The sequence below is a fragment of the Desmodus rotundus genome, chromosome 11 (assembly GCF_022682495.2).
Source record: "Desmodus rotundus isolate HL8 chromosome 11, HLdesRot8A.1, whole genome shotgun sequence".
Taxonomy (NCBI): domain Eukaryota; kingdom Metazoa; phylum Chordata; class Mammalia; order Chiroptera; family Phyllostomidae; genus Desmodus; species Desmodus rotundus.
In genome coordinates, this window is record NC_071397.1 from 18,761,431 (window position 1) to 18,783,223 (window position 21,793).

At 37.3% G+C, this 21,793-nt stretch overlaps 1 protein-coding gene across 2 annotated transcripts in view; it reads left to right on the forward strand.

The window, feature by feature from the left end:
- Positions 1-381: 381 nt before the first annotated feature.
- TINAG (tubulointerstitial nephritis antigen) overlaps positions 382-21,793 on the forward strand; it is an 84,615-nt gene continuing 63,203 nt past the window's right edge. Inside the window, exons 1-4 of one of the 2 annotated variants that reach the window (XM_024557927.4) lie at positions 382-877; positions 7,986-8,049; positions 10,972-11,061; positions 16,146-16,260. In XM_024557927.4, the coding sequence (XP_024413695.2) occupies positions 523-877; positions 7,986-8,049; positions 10,972-11,061; positions 16,146-16,260 (624 nt within the window). In that variant the 5' untranslated portion in view covers positions 382-522. The remainder of the gene's footprint in view (positions 878-7,985; positions 8,050-10,971; positions 11,062-16,145; positions 16,261-21,793) is intronic. The other variant, XM_045193480.2, reaches the window with a different exon arrangement.

Consider the following 21,793-nt stretch of genomic DNA (forward strand, 5'->3'; position numbering starts at 1 on the left):
CATGATTTAGAACAACTATTATTGATATGACAGATCCTAGCAGGCAGCCTCATGAGAGCGTGGATTTCAGCTGCAACGCAAGTAGGTGAAATGAATAATTGTGGTTTTGACTTTTGAATTTCCTGTACCTTGACAGTGGTTATTGCAGCCATAATTTTGGCCATGTATATTCTAGAGAGGTTTTTGATTAAAAATCTAGGTTTGGGGGGAGACAAGCAACATTCAATGTATCATCTATGTATTTATGATGATGACCATTTTTTACATAATATGAAATATTACAAATTTGTAACTTCAGAGGAATTACAGCAGTCTGCTTCTAACACTTACATTATCTCGGGCAAACATTTAAGTTCTTGATTAATGTTTAACTACATGAAGTATACTCAGTTCAAGTAAAGGATCAGTGTCGGGATTCCAGCAAAGTTGTCTTGGTGATTGGAATTAGGCTCCAAAGAGAAACCCCAAGGAGATATATATTGGATATAACAGAAAGCGGGAGCTGTACGTGACCTGTAGAGAATGTGGACCGTGTATAAGGTTTTCATCTTCTCTTATCTTATTCCAGAAATATGGATGCAGAAACAGTATGCACCTCAAAGAGAAGTGGACCGCGGAGCTGATTTCAGTAGCAATCACACCATTTTGGAAGGTATTCGATTCAAAAGAGCCATTTTCAAAGGGCAATACTGTAGAAGTTTTGGGTGCTGTGAAGACAGAGATGATGGCTGTGTCACTCCTTTCTATGAGGTGAATGCACTGTGTTACTGTGATAAATTCTGTGAAAGGGAAAATTCTGATTGCTGTCCCGATTACCAGTCATTCTGCCACGAAGAGAAAGAATGGCCTCCTTACACAAAGCCTTGGTATCCAGAAGGTAGGCTTTGGGAATGTGTTCCAGCATTATGTTGTGCTAGTTCGTAACAAGATCTGACAAACTTTCGCTTTTCCTCCTTCCTTCTTCCTCCCTTCTTCCTCCCTTCTTCCCTCCATTCCACCCTTTTTTAAGAAAAAATGAATATTGGGATCCGCAGAGTAAATGTCTTTGGGTTGTTAGAGCGTTCTGGCTTAGATGCAGGGTATGTGAAACATACCAGCACCACCAGGAAAGTTCTGGTGTGATGGCCATGCATGCTGCTCTGAATCCCCCTCTGAAACACCATCAACTTATATAAAAGTTACTGGAAACTTTTTTTCTTTCTTTGTAAAAATGTATCAACAACAGGACTCTCAAGCTTCCTTGAGTGTAACCTCTTAGAGAATGTCGTGAAAGTCACATGATCATCTGCAATATTTTACAGATTCATGCAATATTTTACTTACTATCTCGTGGGACCAATGGACCTCCTAGCATTAGAATCTATGGTTTTGCAATGCCATTAAAACCAGTACAAATGCCAAATAAAGTCAGACACCCACCCGGCCCAATACCAAATAGATTCATTTGTATTTTTGTCTTGTTTTGCCAATCTAGGATTTTTAAATGATTAAAAACAAAGGAGGCCTTCATATAAAGAAATTGTAAAAGTCTAAGATTGAGTGGGTACATACAAGGAAGTCATAAAGTGAATGATGGTATTTACTATATGGTATACTTACAAGGGAATGACTATTGATTTTGAATTGTCAACGTATTCAAGGTTTGCAACAAACACAAAACTGTGTTGGTACAGTTATAGGAGGCCTTATTTCTCTGTCACCCGTCAGATCAGATCTCCCCGGCAGGAATGCAGGTTTAATCAGAGCTGTGTCAAACCACAGAAAATGGGCATAGTGACTAGAAATTACAGTTAGGACTAAAGTTAATGTAAAGTAGAATTTGGTAGCCTTCCAAATCAAGATCTTGTTTCAAAATCCAGATGCTGTTGCCTTTATCCTCAATGTCATCTAATTTCTAAAAATTGAGGAAACATTTCTTAAAACACATATAATGTTAAAATTTCCACAGAACTGTCATTTATCTCAAGGCTTTGCCTTTATCAATAAATAGCTCAGGAAACATTTATTTAACCCTAAAAAGTGGAAGATACTCTACTAGGAATGAGAGATTTAGGTATACATCAAAAATTATTCATTGAACCCTGGCTTATGTGGCTCAGTGGATTGAGCACTGGCCTGAGAACCAAGGGGTCGCCAGTTCGATTCCCAGTCAGGGCACATGCCTGGGTTGCAGGCCAGGCTTCCAGTAGGATGTATGTGAGAGGCAACCACACATTGATGTCTCTCCCCCTTTCTCCCTCCCTTCCCCTCTCTCTAAAAATAGATAAATAAAATCTTTAAAAAATTATTCATTGCATGTCTGCACTGTGCCAGGTATAATGCTTAGTTCTGAGGCAATTGTGGGGAAGAAACAAGGCAAGATCTTATTCTCATTGAAGTGAGAGTCAAGTTGGGGGATGTGTGTGTCAGATATTTAATAAATTACTGAACGACTTCAAACAGGGATAACTTCTCTGAAGGAAGCACTTAAGGTGCTATGAGAAAGTATATCAGAATATACCATTAATGTATAAAATAATATATACATTAATGCAAACAGTTCTGTTTTGAGCATATTTGCTAACATTCTTCCTTTCTTAATACATATCACATCTAATGATTTCTTCAATCTTGAATAAATGAGAAACTTCAAATATAAAATAAAGTATAAAATAAAATAAAATAAAATATGCATTTAGCCTGTGGGAGAAGGCAGCAAACGAAGTCACTGAAACTGAGACTCAAGGAGTGAGGAGAGGGGATCTGACCTGCAGACCCAAGGGCTGTTGCAGATCTGAGACTGAGGGGCTTGGTCCTGGAACTAGAAGGAGACCACCCTTTCTGGATAGTAAGGGTTATTGGAGGGTGGGGGGTACCGTGAGATGAGGTTTGAGAGGTGAATAGAAGTCAGATTATGATAGGATTTACAGACCATATCAAGGATTTAAGAGTTCTGTTATGAGAACCCATGGAAAGACGTTAGTAGGAAAAGGTTTGGCCTCGTGGGTGTTACGTCTAAATATTATGTATAAGCTGCAGTGCTTTGCATGGGCTAAAGTGTATCCAAGCTTTTCTTTTTTGAGACATATAGCCTCTTTAGAAAAGTAATTACTACTTCTTCAATGTTCATTTTTGCTTGAGGGCCAGAATTTTGCTAAGACTTTAATTTAAGATCATGTTTTAGGCAGAATTTATGTTGTAGTTCTTATTCAATTCATTATGGAGGGAAGCAATTAATCATTTTTTATTTAATAGCAAAAAGTTCACATTAGATTATAATTGCTTTCATGAAGGTATTTTTTTTTCTTTTGTTTCATCTTGCTTACAGAATAGCTGATTGAAAGAAAATACTCCTACACAATATGGAAAAATTTTGCAAAGTTAGCTAACATAAAAAACAACGGTATATTACTTGTACTTTTTTTGCGTGTATGCAGCCAATTTCCACTGAGATGTGTTGTTAATTCGCTGATCTATTAAATAATATTTTCAGCTATCTCGTACATGGTATTGTCTAGTTCTTTGTACTGCAACGATCTCAGGAGCTCCTTTAAACCAGTGAATTAAAACTATGTACATTGTTTTGAGAATTAAAAACATCACATCCCTTTTGTATAAACTGGAAGTAGAGCACATTGCCAAATATCTTCCTTCTATGTTTTTTTCTCATCTCTGATGGTAACTTCCAATAATTGGAGGATTTCAGAGGTCAAATGCAGAAAACAAGGGATAGAGTTTGAAACAGAACCGGAGTGGATTTTCCAGGCGGAACCTTTTGGTGTAGCAGATCTTCAGGGTCTAGTATACCATCTGCTGTGAATAGACTGAAGCTAATTTGACTATGTGCAACGCATGTTCACATTGGTAAAAAGACGTATGTAAGCCACTGACACATTTAAATTGGATAAGGGTTATTTACGCCTTCACAACCTTTTAAACCACATTATAATGAAAATAAGTCACACTCCAACTCTGCCATAAATACTGATAGTTACAAAAACATATATAGGTAAGGGGATATTAACCAATTCATACAACCTCTGTAAGCTTCATACATCTATCTACTTTGCATGAAAAATGTATTGGAGGGACATGTGATAATATTACAGAGGTAGGACTTTTTATTGTTACAGTGGGCGTCAGGGAAAGAGAAATCCTCCTACCAGTGGCTGGGCACAGGACCTCTCAGAGATCAATTCTAGGGCACCAGGTATAAGAGTAACAGCTTTGGACCTTAGAGATACATGTAAACTATGAGGTGTAAGAGTAGAATGTAACTTAAACTATTTTAACTAATCTATGTAATTGAATGCTATTAATTTAAGCAATAAGAACTGATTATTTACATCCCTCATGCTGGTTAACAAGCCACTAGTTTTAGCATTGGAAGCCCATTTCTGACATTCATTATACCAACACTCTAGTATTCAGCAAAAGGTGGATAATGGAGGCACTTGTAGCAGCTGCCCTGGAATCTGGCCTTTCTGAGTGATCGCTGCTGAGGTGGAGGAATCCTGATGAGAGCAAGTGACTGCCTTCCTTACAGTGAAGTTTAGACCATCACAGACATTATAACACATCGTGCTAAAGTATTTTAAAATAAATTACAAGCATCTTATCTTTTCTCACATCAATAGACCAACTGTTTCACTCTCCAAATATTTTGTATTAGTGGCTGTTAAAGTTGCAAAACTCCATTAATTTCAATAGTCATTACAGTTTTTTGTTGTTGTTGTTGAGATGCTATACATGTAACCATCAATTAATTCACTCTGAGGTGCTTCATACATATTTCACTGAGAGTGTAAAGCCACCAGGAATTGCCTTCTCTCTCTGTCATCATGATTTTTGACCTACTTCCATCTGGGTTACTGCTTACCTTGAGTCAATTCCTCCTATTGACCTTTGAATCCCAAACTCTAGTGTTTTCAAGATCTTTACCCTTACAATGATCTCTTTCCCTTCTTCCCCCTCCCTTCCACTCCTCTATATCTCTCCTTCCTGTCCTCCTCTTTCTCCTAAAGCATCATTTTCTCCCATCCTTCCTGATCAACTATTAATTTACAAAATATTAGTAGCTCCTAACTTTGAAAAAGCTCCCTTGATTCCATGTCCTGAACCAGCTACTATCCCACTTCCTTCTTTCCTTTAATGGTAAAATAGCTGAAAGAAACATTTTGCTTCCAGACTACTAAGTCTCTTACGAACGTATTCCTACAAGATGTCATTTCCTGCTACTCAGTGAAATCTCTCTTGATGGGGTTATTAACCACCTTCATATTACTAAATGCAATATTCAGACACCTGGTCTCTCTCTCTCTTCTTTTTGAGGGGGTTCCCTGCACTACTCTCCATGGTTGATGACTATGCTTGTATGAAATCCTTTGTTCTCTTGCTTTCCAAGATTCTGCCCTCTCCTGAATTTGCTACTTCCTCTCAGGCCATTCCTTCCCACTTTCCTCTTCTGAATGTCTGTTGGCTGGAGTGCTTTCAACTTGGTTCTGTATCTCTTTCTCTTACCTATATACAGCCTTTCAAATGGACTCTTATTTCATCTTAAGGCTTTAAAAAATATGTGTGTTGCTGTCTCTCAAACTTATGCGTCAGTCTTGACTTAACTCTGGATTTTTATCCTCCAATAGCATTTCTAACCTAAAATAGGCAAAGCAGAACTCTTGATTTCTTGTCACAAGCCTGTTCCTTATTTCAGTAGCAGATTCACCACCCTTGTACTACTGAAGTAAAACTCCTAGTGAGACATCCTCGATTCCTCTATTTCTTCATTTCCCAAACTCAATCCATGTCCCATTGCTTTACCTCCCAATTATGCCCACTTACTTCTCTCCATCCTACTATGTGCAAATCCTTCAGGTTCTGGGAACCCCACCCCAGCCAGCACCACAGGAGCATGTGAGCAGAGGCATTTTGGGTAAGGCCTTAGGAGTCACTGTAAAATATTTGGTTTTATTCTAGATTTGTTGGAGTCTGGGTCAGGGAAGGGACAGTCTTTTTCCCTTAGGACTTTATGATTTCTGTTCCCTTTATCTACATAACTGATGTGATGTACAAGCAAGATCCATGGGGGATAATTAGAAACCAGCTTTGATTTTACCACTCACCCTCCTCTTAAACTAATCAGAGTAGTACTTCCCTTGACTTTGAATTAACATGAATCATTACATGAATTTTCTGTTGCTCCTCGATAATAAAAAGTTTTAAGGTCTCTTTAAGTTGCAAACATAGTGTACATTCATTAATTAAAAGTGTGTAATCCTGGGTAGTAATTATAACTTTGAACTTGATTGAAAGTTGAATCTTTCCTCTCCTCTTTGCTGTGTCAAGAAACTGGTGGTCTAAGAGAGAAGTGGTTCCTTCCCTTTTTTCATGATTATGAAATGTCAAAAATGCATAGGAAAGAGGAGAATAGATGTAACTACATACAGATTTTAGATTCATTCATTAAGAAAAATATTGAGCTGTCAAAACATAAGAAGTGCTGAAAAGGGCTAGTTGTGAAAAGTTTCCTACAAAATAATTTTTTTTTTAATCGAAGGATAGGTGACTGCATAAGTAGCTTTTGTGATGTTGTGGCTGGTAGTCACACCACATCCCTTAGTACATTTTCTAAACATGTAGATTTTCCTGTAAGATTGAATGACTAAAAAGTTAGAACTCATTTTGTTCAATTAGGGTTCATTGATGTGATTTATCATTTACATCTTTCTGTCAAAAAAGTTTTTACATGACAAAGTAGTAGGTTTTGCTACCTTGCTAATTGAGCATGATTTTTAAATTTGTATAAGTTATTTTCTCAAAAAGGATTTAATATATAACCAGGGTACTATTCTCATAGTATCTTACTGATGGTGATAATTCACCATGGTTAGGGTTAGGGCTAGGGTTAGGGTTAGGGTTAATAGTTGAAAAACTAGGATTTGGAACACAAATAGAAGCAATATTATTGATCACATGAATTTTCTCCTGATCCAAATCCTGAAGAAAAATAGAATTCAATGAAATGGTTTCTTATTTTGTGTAGTCATATACAATTAATCACACTCACTTATGACACTTGATTAGTTTTTTAAAAGTGAGAAATGATGTAAGTTTATTTAAACTTTGATTGCTTAACTATTAAAACAGTTATTTTTTTGAGTGTGGTTAGTGGTAATTCCTTAGTAATCTAGTTTTCATGTTTCACAAATCCTCTTTGTTGGAATATAATAAGGATTTTTTTTAGATAAAATCTCATGAAATAAGCTCAGAAGAATTTGACATATAACCTTTGACACAAACCAGATGTGAATTTCTATAGGAGACCGTTCTGTGTGGTGTGGGCCCAGCTCCCACTCAGAAAGGCCAGTGGAAAGTGAGGTCCGGCACATAGGACCCAAGCCCACAGATAGGTTCTCCTGTGGGGAATCAGGCCTGCTTTGTACCTAGGCTGCTTTGAGACTTGCTTTTTGCTAAAAAGTCTCTCACCCTGAATTGAGGCAGCAAACGTTTACTGCATATCTTTAAAGTAACTTCCTAAAATCTCTGCTAAACCTTCCAAGGACAAGTGTAACCAGTTCAACCACTTTTCCCTTTAATTTGCAAATATCCTTCTTTTTTTGATGTAATTAGGAACATCCTCTCTTTTGTTTTCTGTAAAAGGTAACCACCTAAAGCAAACCTGTGCAGAGTAAATAAGGACCATCCTCAATGTAATGTGCCCAGAAAAGAAATAAAAGCGTGGCAAGGCAAGGGTCCAGTGCTCTTCTCTTGAGAGAGTGGCCATGCCATCCCTTTCCCTCCGCAGGACTCAGTAGTTCGTGCGAATTTGTCTGGTCTCAGCCACAATGCCGCAGACACTGTGGGCCGGTGTCTGCATCAAACTTCTATCAGATTGGCACCACATATGTTTGCATAATTGAAAAACTAAACACTATGTTAGATTACTTGTTGTGTTAATGAACTTAGTGCTCAATTTAGAATTTTCATTTGTTCATGTGTTATATTGGCAGGTTGCATCAAAGAGGGTCAACATTATGAAGAAGGATCAGCAATTAAAGAAAACTGTAACTCCTGGTAATACATTTTTAAAATTTTTTATTCATTTATTTTTAATTATATATTTTTGATTATGCTATCACAGTTGTCCTGACTTTTTCCCTTTTGTTCCCCTTAATCCAGTACCCCCATTCCCTCAAGCAATCCCCCTACCCTTGTTCATGTTCATGGGTCATGCATGTAATATCTTTGGCTACTCCCTTTCCTATACTGTACTTTATATCCCCATGGCTATTCTGTAACTACTATTTGTACTTCTTAATCCCCTCACCTCTCATCCACTCTCCCACACCCGCCCTCCCATCTCTTTATTTTTAAATTTTGGCATATTAATTATATTGTGTCCTGGGGTGTGCCTCTTTGTATCCATCTTATTTGGGCCTCTCTCTGCTTCCTGGAGTTGCATGTCTATTTCCTTCACCAAATTATGGAAATTTCCTCTCATTATTTTTTCAAACAGATTTCCAGTGTTTTGTTCTTTCTCTTCTCCTGGCACCCCTATGAAGCAAATGTTAGATTGCTTAAGTTGTCCCACAGGCTGCTTATACTATCTTCATTATTTTGGATTCTCTTTTTTTCTTCTTGTTCTGATTGGTTGTTTTTTTGCTTCCTTATGTTTCAAACCATTGATTTGATTCTCCGCTTCATCTGCTCTACTGTTGTTTCCCTGTAGATTGTTCTTTATTTCAATTAGTGTGTCCTTTGTTTCTGACTGGATCTATTCATGCTGTTAAAGTCCTCACTGAGTTCCTTGAGCATCCTTATAACCAGTGTTTTGAACTCTACATATGATAGATTGCTTATCTCCATTTTATTTAGCTCTTTTTCTGGAGTTTTGACCTGTTCTTTCATTTTGGCCATGTTTCTTTGCATCCTCATTTTGGCAGCCTTCCTGTGTTTGTTTCTATATATATGAGGTAGAGCTGATTTGACTTTGTGCCTTGGTAGTGTTGCCTAATGTAGTAAGGTCCTTGAGGGTCCGGTGGCACAGCCTCCCCTATCACCCAAGCTGGGTACTTCCAAGCTGGGTGCGCCCTTTATGTGGGCTGAGTACACCCTCCTCTTATAGTTGAACCTTGATTGCTGTTGTAGTCAATGAGAGGGATTTACCCAGGCCAGTTAGCTGCAAGAATTGGCTGTGACCACTTACAACCAACCTCCGCTTCTGTGGAGGATCAGCTGTGCGTGGGCAGTGTGGTGGTGCTCCGACATGGTCTGTAGCTGTCCACTTGGTGCAGTGGCTCTGGCACTTCCCTGGTGGTACAGGACAAGGTCAGCCCCCACCAGTGTTTTGCCTGGGGGCCACCCTGCCTGAGTTATAAAGCAATCTGAGATAGCTGCTACTTGGGCTGGGCTTGGGGATTTCCAGGAGAAGCCAAACTGTGAAACTAGGCTGCTAGTTCCTGGCCTGGGTCTCACCGAGACCAGCTGGTGCTTGTTAGAGAGGATTTAGGAAGTTGTGAAGCACCAGGCCAAAACCATTCATATAGATAAGAAGCTTGAGTGGGCCCATAAGTTGGGAGGGGAAGAATCTCTGGGGATCTCTAAGGCAGGTCAAACAGTGTTAGTAAGGTTGATGGAATATTAGATACAGCACCAGTCTGCCTGCTCTGTGAGGGGAGGGCCCGGGAAAGGAACAATGGCCTCTGCTCACCCAGATGCCAGACACTTTAGCCTCTCCCAGTATGCCACTGGTGCTCCTCAAGCTGCCACCTGTGCCAAAGCGCGGAGGGAATGAGTCCGAGTAGGTGAGTCCGAGTGTGGGTTCTTTAAGAGGAACTGCTTGGAGCTCCAGAAGTTTCTTCCACTGACTCAATCTGCACTGGTTTTTGCAGCCAGAAGTTGTGGGGATTTATCTTCCTGGAACTTCCTGGGCTGGGGGCGTGGTGTAGGGCTGGGACTCCTGGGTCCCGAGATATCCCTAAGAATTTTTATCCACCACACATGACTTCATTTTATCCACCCGTTCTGTGTCTTCATCCAGTCTAGATGGACATGGTTTCTTTAATTCCATAGTTGTTAGACTTCCATTCAACTTGATTTCTGTCAGTTCTGAGCAGCAGTTGTTCTATATCTTAGTTGTAATTTTGTTTTGGTTGTGTGAAGAGATGAGCCATGTCTGCCTACACCACCATCTTGATGCTAGTGGATTTAAGTGGTACTGAGCTGAATCCTACTGTTCTTATGTGTTTTCTTCAAATAAAAGAAACATCTGTGAAACAAAGCATATATTTAAATACAGACAGAATCATAAGTCATAATATATCATATACCTATAGTTCATATAAGCATATTTAATTTTAATGACTTAAAAAGCTAATCATATATATGTTTATATGTATAAATAATTGATTTTAGAGAGAGAGAAAGGGAGAGAGAGAGAGAGAGAGATGAGAGAGAAGCATTGTTTTCTGTACACTCTGACCCAAACCTGCAACCTTTTGGTATATAGGACGATGCTCCAACTGACTGAGCCCCCCAGCCAGGGCTCAAGAATACATTTTTTATTGCTTAAATTTGATGTTCATCATACAGAAGGCCTGCATTAAATATACCTCTTCATTATAAACATTCTGATATACTATAAACACAGTAACTATATATAAAAACAGTCTACCCTAATAGGATTAGCCTGTAGAAAGTCTCCAATTACAAATACATTTAATCTACTGTTTAAATTGATATGTGTGTTTAAACTTCAGTGAATGTGTGGTCACTTTATATATTGATTTCCTGGAGTGCAAGGTAAGAGCCTATTGAGTGGTAGCTAATGCATGTGCTATAATTTTTTTCTTTTTTTGCTAAAAATCAAATAGGCATGTGGCTAACATGACTCAAAGTACATTTTATGCCTTAGCAACGTGCCACCCTGGTTACTAATTTTGTAAGTGTGCTCCGTTAAGGCCAGACCATTTTCGTAATTTTTATATTTTTTTCCAGCACATGCTCAGGACAGCAGTGGCAGTGTTCTCAGCATGTATGTCTTGTTGAACCAGAATTAATCGAACGTGTCAATAAAGGGGATTATGGGTGAGTAAAATCTTGCTTTACAGGCTTTTTGGCACTCCCAGTTACTCCTCAGGTTTCAAACGATGTATTTCCTATCATTTACTTCTAAAAACAGTCATTATTTGAAAAGAAAGAGTGAGAAAGAAATAGGAAGGGAGGTAGAAAGGCATGTAAAATTGGGATGCACAGAGGTGAATATTAAGAAATTAAAATGCACAAAGAAGAAGCATAGAGCATGGTCTTAAGTTGTCTAGAAAGGAGCAGTGTCGCGGTGTGAGCAAGGAGTGTACGGGGAGCTTTAGTTTGGGTAGGTATTCAGGCAAAATCAGAAGGTAGGCATAATTTAGTCCTGCCAATCACATGTTCAGCTCCCCTGGGTACAGTCTAGCCTTATGGGGGCAGTGTTATATCTTGCTGATGCCCCAAATAACCAACCCATCTGGACAATTTCACTGAGAGGCCGATATCTAGTCGATTGCACTTACAGTTGAGTCAAAAGATTGTTTGGACAATTTTTCTTTGTTAATAAACTAAGGATAGGGCTGATTAACACTTAAACATAGGAAATAACTGTTTGATGCTTTTTGAAAGATTAAGAAATTAGGTAGCTTCTCCACTTACAAAGAGGAAATTAAGATGTAGGTGCTAACGCTGGTGTTTTTTTATTGCATTGAAAGAAGGAGGGATAGGCTGGTTGGTGTCTGTCTCAGAATTTCTTCACTGCCATTGATTAAAACTCTATATACCCCTGATAACATTTTACACATCTCAGGATACAATTTCATATAAGACAATTTATTGTCAAGCAACCCTAAAAGTGAAGTGACCCTGAAATATACTTTTTTCAATTTTTTAGTCATTGATTTTTAGAGAGAGAGAGAGAAGCATCAATTTGTTGTTCTGCTTACTTATGCATTCATTAGTTACTTCTTGTATGTGCCCTGACCGGGACAATGTTCTAACTGAGCTACCCAGCTAGGATGGAAATGTGTTTTTAAAAATCAGAAACATCATTCCCTTCCACACATAAGATATATGTTTCCCAGCACAACAGAGGTATTATTTCAATATACCCAAAGTACTTTCTTGGGGGACACAAAATATGAAAAGTCACATTTGTTGTCATTAATCATCTTAAACCATTCTCAATTCCTCTGTGTATGTGTGTATACATGTGTTTAATCAATACTTTAGGTGACAATATATTTTCAGTATTTCTAGGGAAGACTCATTATAATTTTCTGTCGCTCAGTGATACTCAGATCATTAAAAGAACATAAGAATATGTGTCATCCTGAGACATGATCTGAGTCAGGTTCCTATAAGCTCACAGTTCCAAGAAGCCATAATGAGTATCCCACCTTTCAGTAGACTCCTGAAGAACCGCAGTCCAAAGCGACATGGAAAGAAAGTACATGTCACACTACAAAAGCTGCTGGGAATGCTGCCTTCTTAGGAAGAATTTCCTTTTCATCGTTTGTTTGTTGACAGAGTACTCTAGGACTATTTAAGTGGCCTGGACTTTGCCGTTTAGTAGCAAACTTAGATGACTTTAAAAGAGTAAAATGTGAAGTGTAATTGGAGCCAAAGGAAATATACATGGACCAAAGGAAAAAAAGTTAAGTAGAAGACATAAGGCATGAAGAAAGGAGTGAAACTCAAATTAATTATGGGGGGAAAAAGGAGGAAGTGCTTCAATTTAAAAGAAAATTCTAATTCTCAGATATTTTCTGTTCCTTATGTTCAAGTTATTTTCATGTGTAAAAGAGAATTATATATCATTCATTATTGATTAAATGCTTTAAAATACAGCCTATATATACATATGTACAACCTTTGATTTCAAAAAAATTATGTATTGTATCTCAGTAGTACATTAGGTCCCAGTCATTATTCATTCTGAATAACCTACTTCTGTGCTTATTCCCTATATTATTTCCTATATTAATCCCTATGTTATTTTCCCTATATTATTTTTAATGTATCAATTAGTAATAACAAAATGTCTTTCTTTTGTGGCACTGCTAAAGATACAAATAAATAATTTTTATCTTAAAGGAATTAACAACATGTTATACTTTATAGAAGGATTTCTAATGATAAGGCAGCATATATTGAATAAGTGCCAAATTAGGGGCTCAAGTAATAACCAGCATGTTAGTGGAGCAAAAGGATATTGATAACTCTTCCAGTTGTCTGATGCTGCACCAACCAACCAACCAACCAAACAAACAAACAAACAAATAAAAAATACTCCAGAATTTTGCAGCTTAAAACCACAAGCTTTTCATTTGTTCCCATCAGCAGTTTGGGTGGACTCAGCTGAGGCCCTTTGCTGATCCCTCCTGGGGTCACTCATGTATCTCTGGACATCTGGAACCTTGACCAGGGCTGAGTTGTCTGAGACGGCCTCACCCCCATGTCTGGTGGTTGGTGCCGGTTGTGGGTGGGCCCACGTGTCTGCAGCAGGTATGTGGGCCCACCGACTTCTTCCCAGGGCAGCCCTCTAATAAGATACGAGTGCAAGCTGCAAAGGGCCTCTCTTGAGGCCTAAGCTTGAAATTTGCCGAGAATCAATTCTGTTTTTTACTGAACAAAAAAAGTCACTAGACCAGCCCACAGTCAAAGGTTAGGGAAATAGGCTCCATCTCTTCATTGAAAGAGCTGCAGAAATTTTGTGGCCGTGTTAAATATATTACATCTCTAAACTTGATGTTTCTCATGAACTCAAAATGTAGTGTGTTGGATAAATTGGCCTGGATTTTTTTCACTGGTTTTTCAAAATCAGCATACCTCAAACTGGAAGGATTAACCTCTGATCTCTCCTTGGTTAATGGATCCCTCTCCACCTGTCTGTCAACCAACCGAGAAAATTGGAAGTGAGTTTGATTCTTCTTTCGTCCTCACTCTCAGTCATTAAGTTCTTATAATTCTCACATTTCTTTTAAATATTTTCTCTATTCCTTTGCTATAATTCTAGGGCATTTCTTTATGAAACTTAGTTTGAAATAACCTGACATATGTCTGTTTCCAGACTGACCAAACTTCAACCAATCCTTTATACTTTCATGGTTATCCTTCTAAAATAAAAGTTTGCCACTCATGGTCTTAAAAATCCTCAACGGCACTCCATGGCTTATAAAACAGAATTATACTCCTTAGTGAAAATAATCTTCTGGCTCACAACTTCTTTACTGACTCATCTTTTACACTTTTTCCAACCTCTGTCTCCCTAGTCTCTCTCATAGTTGAGCATTTAATTTATCTGCTGTTCCCTAAATGTTCTACCAATTTCAAACCTGCATGCTTTGCTCCAGAGTTGCCTTTATTTAGAATCAATGCTCTCTTCTCTCACATCTGGTCACCAAACTCATTTTCATCCTTCCAGACTGAGCACTACAGTCACTTTCTGTGAAAAACTGTACCAACTCCCTCAGGCAGAGTTATGTTATATAAACCCTCTGATCTGACTTTCACCTACTGCTAGGAAATGACACACACTGAAGTCATTTTTATCTTTGCTGTCTTTTTAGTTATGAGCTCCTTAAGGGTAAATAAGTTTACTTACTTCAATGTTCCCAATGTTTATGAGAGAATCTGATAAGTAAATTAATAATGCTCAATAAATACTAAATTGGATTGGGAGAAATGGTTAAGTCTAGGTCAGAAGAGGATGGTGTAGGGTAATAGTATCTTTCACACTTTTTCTGAGCATAAGTCACATTAAAACATTTAACTGTGTGACCTTGTGCACACACACATGCGCACGTGTGAACACACCTCGACACACACACAACCCTGGATATTTATAAACAGTGCCTACCTTCACTGTGTGTAGTAAACTCTTATATTTCCTACTACTTTTCTTATATTTTATTTTTTAAAACACTGACCTCTGCTCACTAAAATTAGGGATTGATTAAATGATCAACAAGTCCGAATGTTTAGAAACGACTAGTGTAGGGCACCAAAAACATACTCTACTGATACTATGATTTTTGCCTAAGGCTGGTCCTGTTAGTCTTTTAAATAATGATGTAATACCCAATATAGTCAGAGGATTTCTTGTTGAAATTGCTTGGGTGATAGAGATTACACTTTAAAATTGTGGCTTGAAGTTGCTTAAGGTTTTATGAACTAACAGATCTTTAAAAAAGGCATTAACTTGCTAAGCGTATTATTGAAAATTGAGTTTCATCTTCAATCAGTCATACTAACCTATCACATTATAAAAAATTTGGTAATAAATACAACAAAATAAAGTTCAGATTTAGATTCTGAAAATATATTGCCCTCTATTTGTAGCTAATTAAAATAAGCAATGATTAAATTACTTTCATCTTTCTCATTTTTCACCTCTTAACATTAAGGAATTTTTGTTGCCTTCAAATTTCAATATTAGAATTTGAAAACAAACCTCCCTTTTCTATGTAAGGGAACATAATATGTCTCTAGAAAAATACACACATTTTTAAATCTATTTTCACACCAATTGAATTTATGTTGTGCATATTAATTACTAATAACTAATGTTATTGAGCACTGAACACAAATTAACTCAACATGATAGACTATTTCAATATTTAAGTAAAATATTTCAATAAATTTCAATGAAATTAAATAACATAATCTTTTAAAGAATACCTATTTTATTCTCAATTTTTTATGGACACTTCTTTTTATGTGGTCGAGTTCTTTTCAAATCCAAATTATAAATGAAACAGATCATCTTATTTAATCTATACGTGTACTTCTATACAGTTAAGCTTCTATCTAAAATGCATTTAAGGACACTTAAAGGAAGCTGCACAGTTAATCACTTTACAGTCTGTAAAGATTTTATATTCTTAAACTTGGTGTATATTGGTACAGTCCTAGTTTCCTCGTGTGAGTCATGCCAGCAATTGAAACAGACCTCATCAGGGCAGAGCTTCGCTGCTACAGTAATCAATAATGCATCCCTAATATAAAAGTGTCTAGCGTGTAGTAAGAGTTCCAATTTTGTGAGATTGGCTTCTGTGTACTTTCCCAAATATAAACAAACACATATTTATAAAAGTGTTATTACATAGTCTACATATTTCTCGCTTTCATTTGCAAGGCAGATGGACAGCCCAGAACTACAGTCAATTCTGGGGAATGACTTTAGAAGAAGGTTTCAAACACCGCCTTGGCACCTTGCCGCCCAGCCCCACGCTCCTGAGCATGAATGAAATGACAGTAAGCGTTTTCTCTGTCTGACTTATGTCTCCGTGTGTGTCTTGGTGTGTTTGTATATGCATTTAAAGCAATTTTAAATAACAAAAATAATGAGTTTTGAGCTTTCAGAGTTATAATCTTATCATATAAATAAAATAACCTTCCACAAAATGTTTGTTATAGCCCTCAAAATTTCATTAAGAGGTTTAAAGTTTACTAATATCAATGAGATATACCCTCCTATCTTCAAGAACAATTGTGTATTCATTTACATTGCTAATGAGTTCATGGAAATATGTGTTTCTGATTGTTGGGTGTTTAGGGACCCAGTGATTAAGAAAGGCATTAGTTATCCTTATTTTTTTAACAAACGTTGTTATTTTTGTAAATTAGTCTCTTGAACTATCCATTATCACATAAGGATAAAATAAATGCCAGTAACTGTAGACATATATGCTATGATGATTAATAAAGATTTATCCTCAAAAATCCTCAACATTTTGCCCTGCACAGGTGGCTCAGTTGGTTGGAGTATCATCCTGTGCACCAAAAGGTTGAGGGTTTGCTTCCAGTCAGGGCACACACCTAGGTTGCAGGTTCAATCCCCAGTCAGGGTGCTTACCAGAGGCAGCCGATCAATGTTTCTGTCTCATATTGAAGTTTGTTTCTCTCTTCCTCTCTTCCTTCCCCTCTCTCTAAAAATTAATAAACATATCCTTGGGTGATAAATTAAAATAATTTGAAAATTCCCCAATGATTTTATTGAAAGAACATCTTCAAATTTTTCCTGATGACATGGCAAACTCCTTTTGGGAGACTTCTGCATTTGCTAACACTCTTATGCTTTGTATATTGTGCTGGTTTTCCCTCTCATTATTGAGAGGTGTTATCATCTGATAATAGGTATCTTGTACAATTAAGCTTCTGCCTGTATAATTATTGTAGACTTCTAACTCCCACAGCTGTGTTTTACCACCTCCAAGATGTGTGATATCTCTCAGGCACACGCACTTTGCAGTTGAGATGTCGATTGTATTTAAGGCCCTTTAACAAGTTAGAGCTGGGCTCCCAGGATGCTGCAGTGCGGCCTCCTGACTCTGCAGTAAAGATAGCAGGTCCTGGCTATCTGGAAGCTCTGAGCATCTTAGAGCAAACAGGGCTGTTGTTGGATAAATTGTAAATCCACAGGTTTCTCATTAAACATTTAATGTGCTTGGCTTTTGAGAGATGTATTTCCCTGAGTTATTATTCAATTCAAATTCCACTAGTAGGGCCTTCTAAATTATAACTAGTATTAGAAAAGCTAGTAATAGCTGCCACTTACTGAGTAGGTGTGTGTTAAGCACTCTTATAAGCATCATCTCATCTAATTGCCACAGCAACTTGAGGTAGAGGTGCTATAATTATCTCCACTTTAAAGGAAAGAAAATTGAGATTGAGAGTGGTTAAGTCACACTGAGATGGAGAGAAGTGAAAAGCCACCACAGAATTACTTAATTTACAGAGCTAAGACATCTTAAAAGATCTGCCCCCATTATAGTCCCCAGACTTCCAGTGGAATCAGTTAGCTTCGGCTCGTGGAAGTGCAAAATAGCAAAAAGCCTTTTTAAATCTTTGATCCAGAGCTAACTTGATGAAAGGATCAGCTTAGATGTATCTTTGAATCTTTCCTCTAATCCGTAGGATATAAAATTTTTACAGGTGTGGCTCAGATTCATGAGTTTTAGTGACCTGTGTCATCAATTTTAAGTTATTCTTTCCTGGCTGTTTTCATTCTTCATTTTTGTCCTCATCTGGGAAAAAAAAGGGGGCAGAATCCTTTAAGAAAATAAAAATCCACACCTGTGTAAGAACTGCTCTTGATTTTAGTGAAGCCCCCAGTAAGCCACATACTGAGTGTGTGTATATATTTTTCTCCATTTCCTTTCTAAGTTTTAAGTTTTGCAGCTTGGAATATTTTCTATTCTAGAGAAAATGAGATGCGCTTCTTCCCCTAGTTGCCATTTACCATAGCAGAGAAAAAATAAATTTAATTCTAAATCCTCATTGGCTGCTGGGATTTGTTTGCGTCAAAGTCATCGGGGTGATATTTAAATGAAAAATCTTAATGATTAGTAGTTTGGGAGAATTTAAATTACCTAATTCTATGAATTAATGTAATACAGAGACGTAGTAATTCCAGGAAAGCAATAGGGAAAATTTGGCTAATCTGTAAGAGTTGCATTTCCCACTTACAATGTAAGGCCAGGAACTAGCTTCTTATTCCTAGGTCACAGTAACTTGAGGACTGAGGGCCTTTCAAAAGTTTCTAAGTGTGGACATTGTCCTAATATCTGGTTAGATAATAGGAAAATCAGAAATATAACAAGTGCTTCTGAGGAAGAACATGAAGTTAATATGAACTGAGGTACAGTGGTAACTCCAGAAGAGCTAAAAAATAGCTTAATTCTTAGCCTGGTGACTACATAGAAAATATCCCCAATACATCAAATTGCCATTGAGTAAACTGAAAATTTATTACTTTTTGTATGTTTCTAGATAACTCCCCCCAATTCTTTATGCCATTTTCAACATGGGATGATCTGTATGTACAGTTACGGTGGGCAGTTGACGACACTGATAATGATTTTGCTGGGAAACTGCAAAACATCCTCCTTTCCTTGACCGCATTACGTAGATGCAGGTTGGGTTTCATGAAACTCTGTATCCTGGGTGGGAAAGATAAGGCATGAGTCATCCCTAGTTCCTGTGAAAGCTCTCCTCTTCCCTGCCTGGGTTCCTGGCTTCATTCCTTGGCTTATGTCACCATTTCCAGAATGTGTCTGCTGAGGATGAGTAAGTTAGAGGAATAACAGTAAGGGTTGTACACAGAGTTCCGCAATCATATAAATCTGAAAAGTCTGAATTAGTTTACTGGAAATGATGGGTTTTTTTTTTTTGTTTGTTTGTTTTTTTGGTAGAGTGTGAGTAATAATGAGGATTGGAAAGATGTTAATTGTAGCACTTCAGAAACAGGTAAATCAAGGATTTGGGAAAGCTTTTCCTGGATGTCAATCCTAAATGAGGGCAGACAAAAGGAAGAATAAACTTAATGTTTTCTCTGGGTACAGGCAGAGTAGATAAAAGAAAGTGAAAAAGGGAAAGAAGGAAGCCTGAGAGGGACGCTTCTAGCCCGTGTAGCCTCTTGCTGTGTACGAAGACTGCTTCACCCACTCCAGGGTTATGTCTAGCGTCAGGTCAACAAATGCTGGCCGATCAATCCATGCTTACATTTTCCCTGTAAGAGTGTTATCTTGAGATTGTTCAAAGTCATGTCTCGGTTGTACAGCTCTGTTCTACACTGTTCTACACTATACATGTTAAGAAAAACTGAAATAATCAACATTGAAACTTTTGCTATATGGATAGACTCACAAAGGAACTGAATGGGAGCAGGGCTTCAGAAGAACTTGAGCCCCCCACAAGAACTTTAAATTCCGCTCATTGAGCCTTTTGTCTCCTTGTACCAAACAGGTTATGACATGGTTTAGCATATCTTCCTTATGAAGATTCAGACTGTTCATTTATATGTTGAACACATCGAGAATCTTTATTCCAACAGCTTATTTTTTTTTACCCAGTGTTTCCTAAATTTATGAGATCAGAGAAGATTTTTTTGTTTGCTTATAATGATTATTAATATTCCCCAAGACTTAGGCTCCATGGAACACACTTTAGGAAATGCTAATTTAAGCTAAAATATTGAAATTAGAGTGTGCTGGAGGGAGCAGAAGGATATTCTTATAAAGAGGAACATTCTCAGTATCTCAGAAAAAAATGGAGTCAGCTAATTATTGTGAGTGTTTGCAAAACTGGCATTGACTGAGGTCCTTCTGAGCCAACAGACATATCATAGTTGAAGTATGTTAATGGGCATGTGTAGTCCAGTGTGTTTACTCAAGAGGCACCATTCCATATACTATACAGGCAGTGTGCCTGGGTCTCAGTCTGGTTCCTCCACCTATTGCCACAGTTTTCTCCCCTCTGAAATGGTGAGAACAGTGGTACCAAGCTCTTAAGGTAGTAAGAAGTCCATGAAACACTGAATGAGAAGTGCTGAGCACAGAAGAGTACTTAGACAATAGTAAAGCACGGAGGGAATATTATTAAATAAGTTCTTTCTCCCTTAGATTAACATTAGGAGAATATCAAGGTTCTGAAATAGACCAATTCTGGAAGGACTAAATGATCCAAAGCCTTGTTATCTGGAGCATTTTATTCATAAAGAAAGGGTGTAGCTCTGGATTTATTGGCCCTTATGTAATTCTGGTGAATCTAGAAGTTTTGCTACTATGCTCCTAAATCAAATCAAACCATATCAAAACAAGTGTAATCAAATCAACTCTGTACCTGATTGTTTTTCCAGCTATACTATTCAAGTGCTATTGAATTTGAGAAATCACTTCAAAAAGCTTCATTGTGCTATATCATATTGTAAATATTCCAAACATTTTGAATAAAAATACTATTTTCAAACAAAAAAGGGGAAATTAAGAGTTTATTTCTATACTCAGCTCAGTGAAGGATGAATTTTAAAGTAGTTTTTCTGTTGCTGATTCTCCAGGGGGAAGAATAAAAGTTAATTAACAAAAGCTGTTACAGATAAGCATCATATCTAAGGGGGACCTATTTGGACACTATTAAAACATTAAGAAGCCTCATATAATATTTAAAACCAGTAGCTGTACTATATTAAATGATATGAGACTGATGTATGTAACAATGTTCTAAATTTTATTCATCAGCCTCACAGCTTACTCATACATCTTTTCCCACTCATCCGGTATAAATGACTTCAGTGTGTTCTAGTTGGCATTACTAACAGAAGAAAAATATGTTTGTTTTCCTATGGTTTGTTGGAAGTTAAACTAAAATAATATTTTGTTTTACATAATAACCTTTCAAGCCATCAATCAGAAGTGCAAATTTATTTAATAAGCTGTATACTTTATCATTGTCTAGATAATACATAGTATTTGACTGACTGAATTTATTTCTCTAGTCATTAGTTATAATGGAAGGAGTCTGGGTTTTTTTGCTGAAATACATGTCAATGATAGTGAAAACTGAGGGATGGAAAGTACTTTTGGGAAAAGTCAAAGTGAAGTCATTACGAAATTTAGTTTTTACCCTTCGTAAGTTGTTGAAGTTTTCAATTTGATTAGTAATAACCCTGCCTGAACAACCACCTTCCACTTGATTCTAATAATGTTTGTCACTGACATAAACAAAAGGCTGTGCAGAAACTGGAACACTGACTAGAAATGTGAGAAACACATTTATATAGTTATGTTCATTATATAACATTGAAGAAACTATTTTTTCCCATAAAGTTGATGTGTAGTTCCACATAAGGCAAATGCCGTCAGGCTTTTATAATAATTTTATGAAGTGCAGTAGGTGCCGTAGGTCAAGGCCAAGGCTAGGGGTCATAGTGGAGTCTCTTTAAGTACTTATTTCCCTCTGCTCATCTCAGAGTCACCTCCTCTATGCAGGTAAAGAGTGAGGGGCAGAA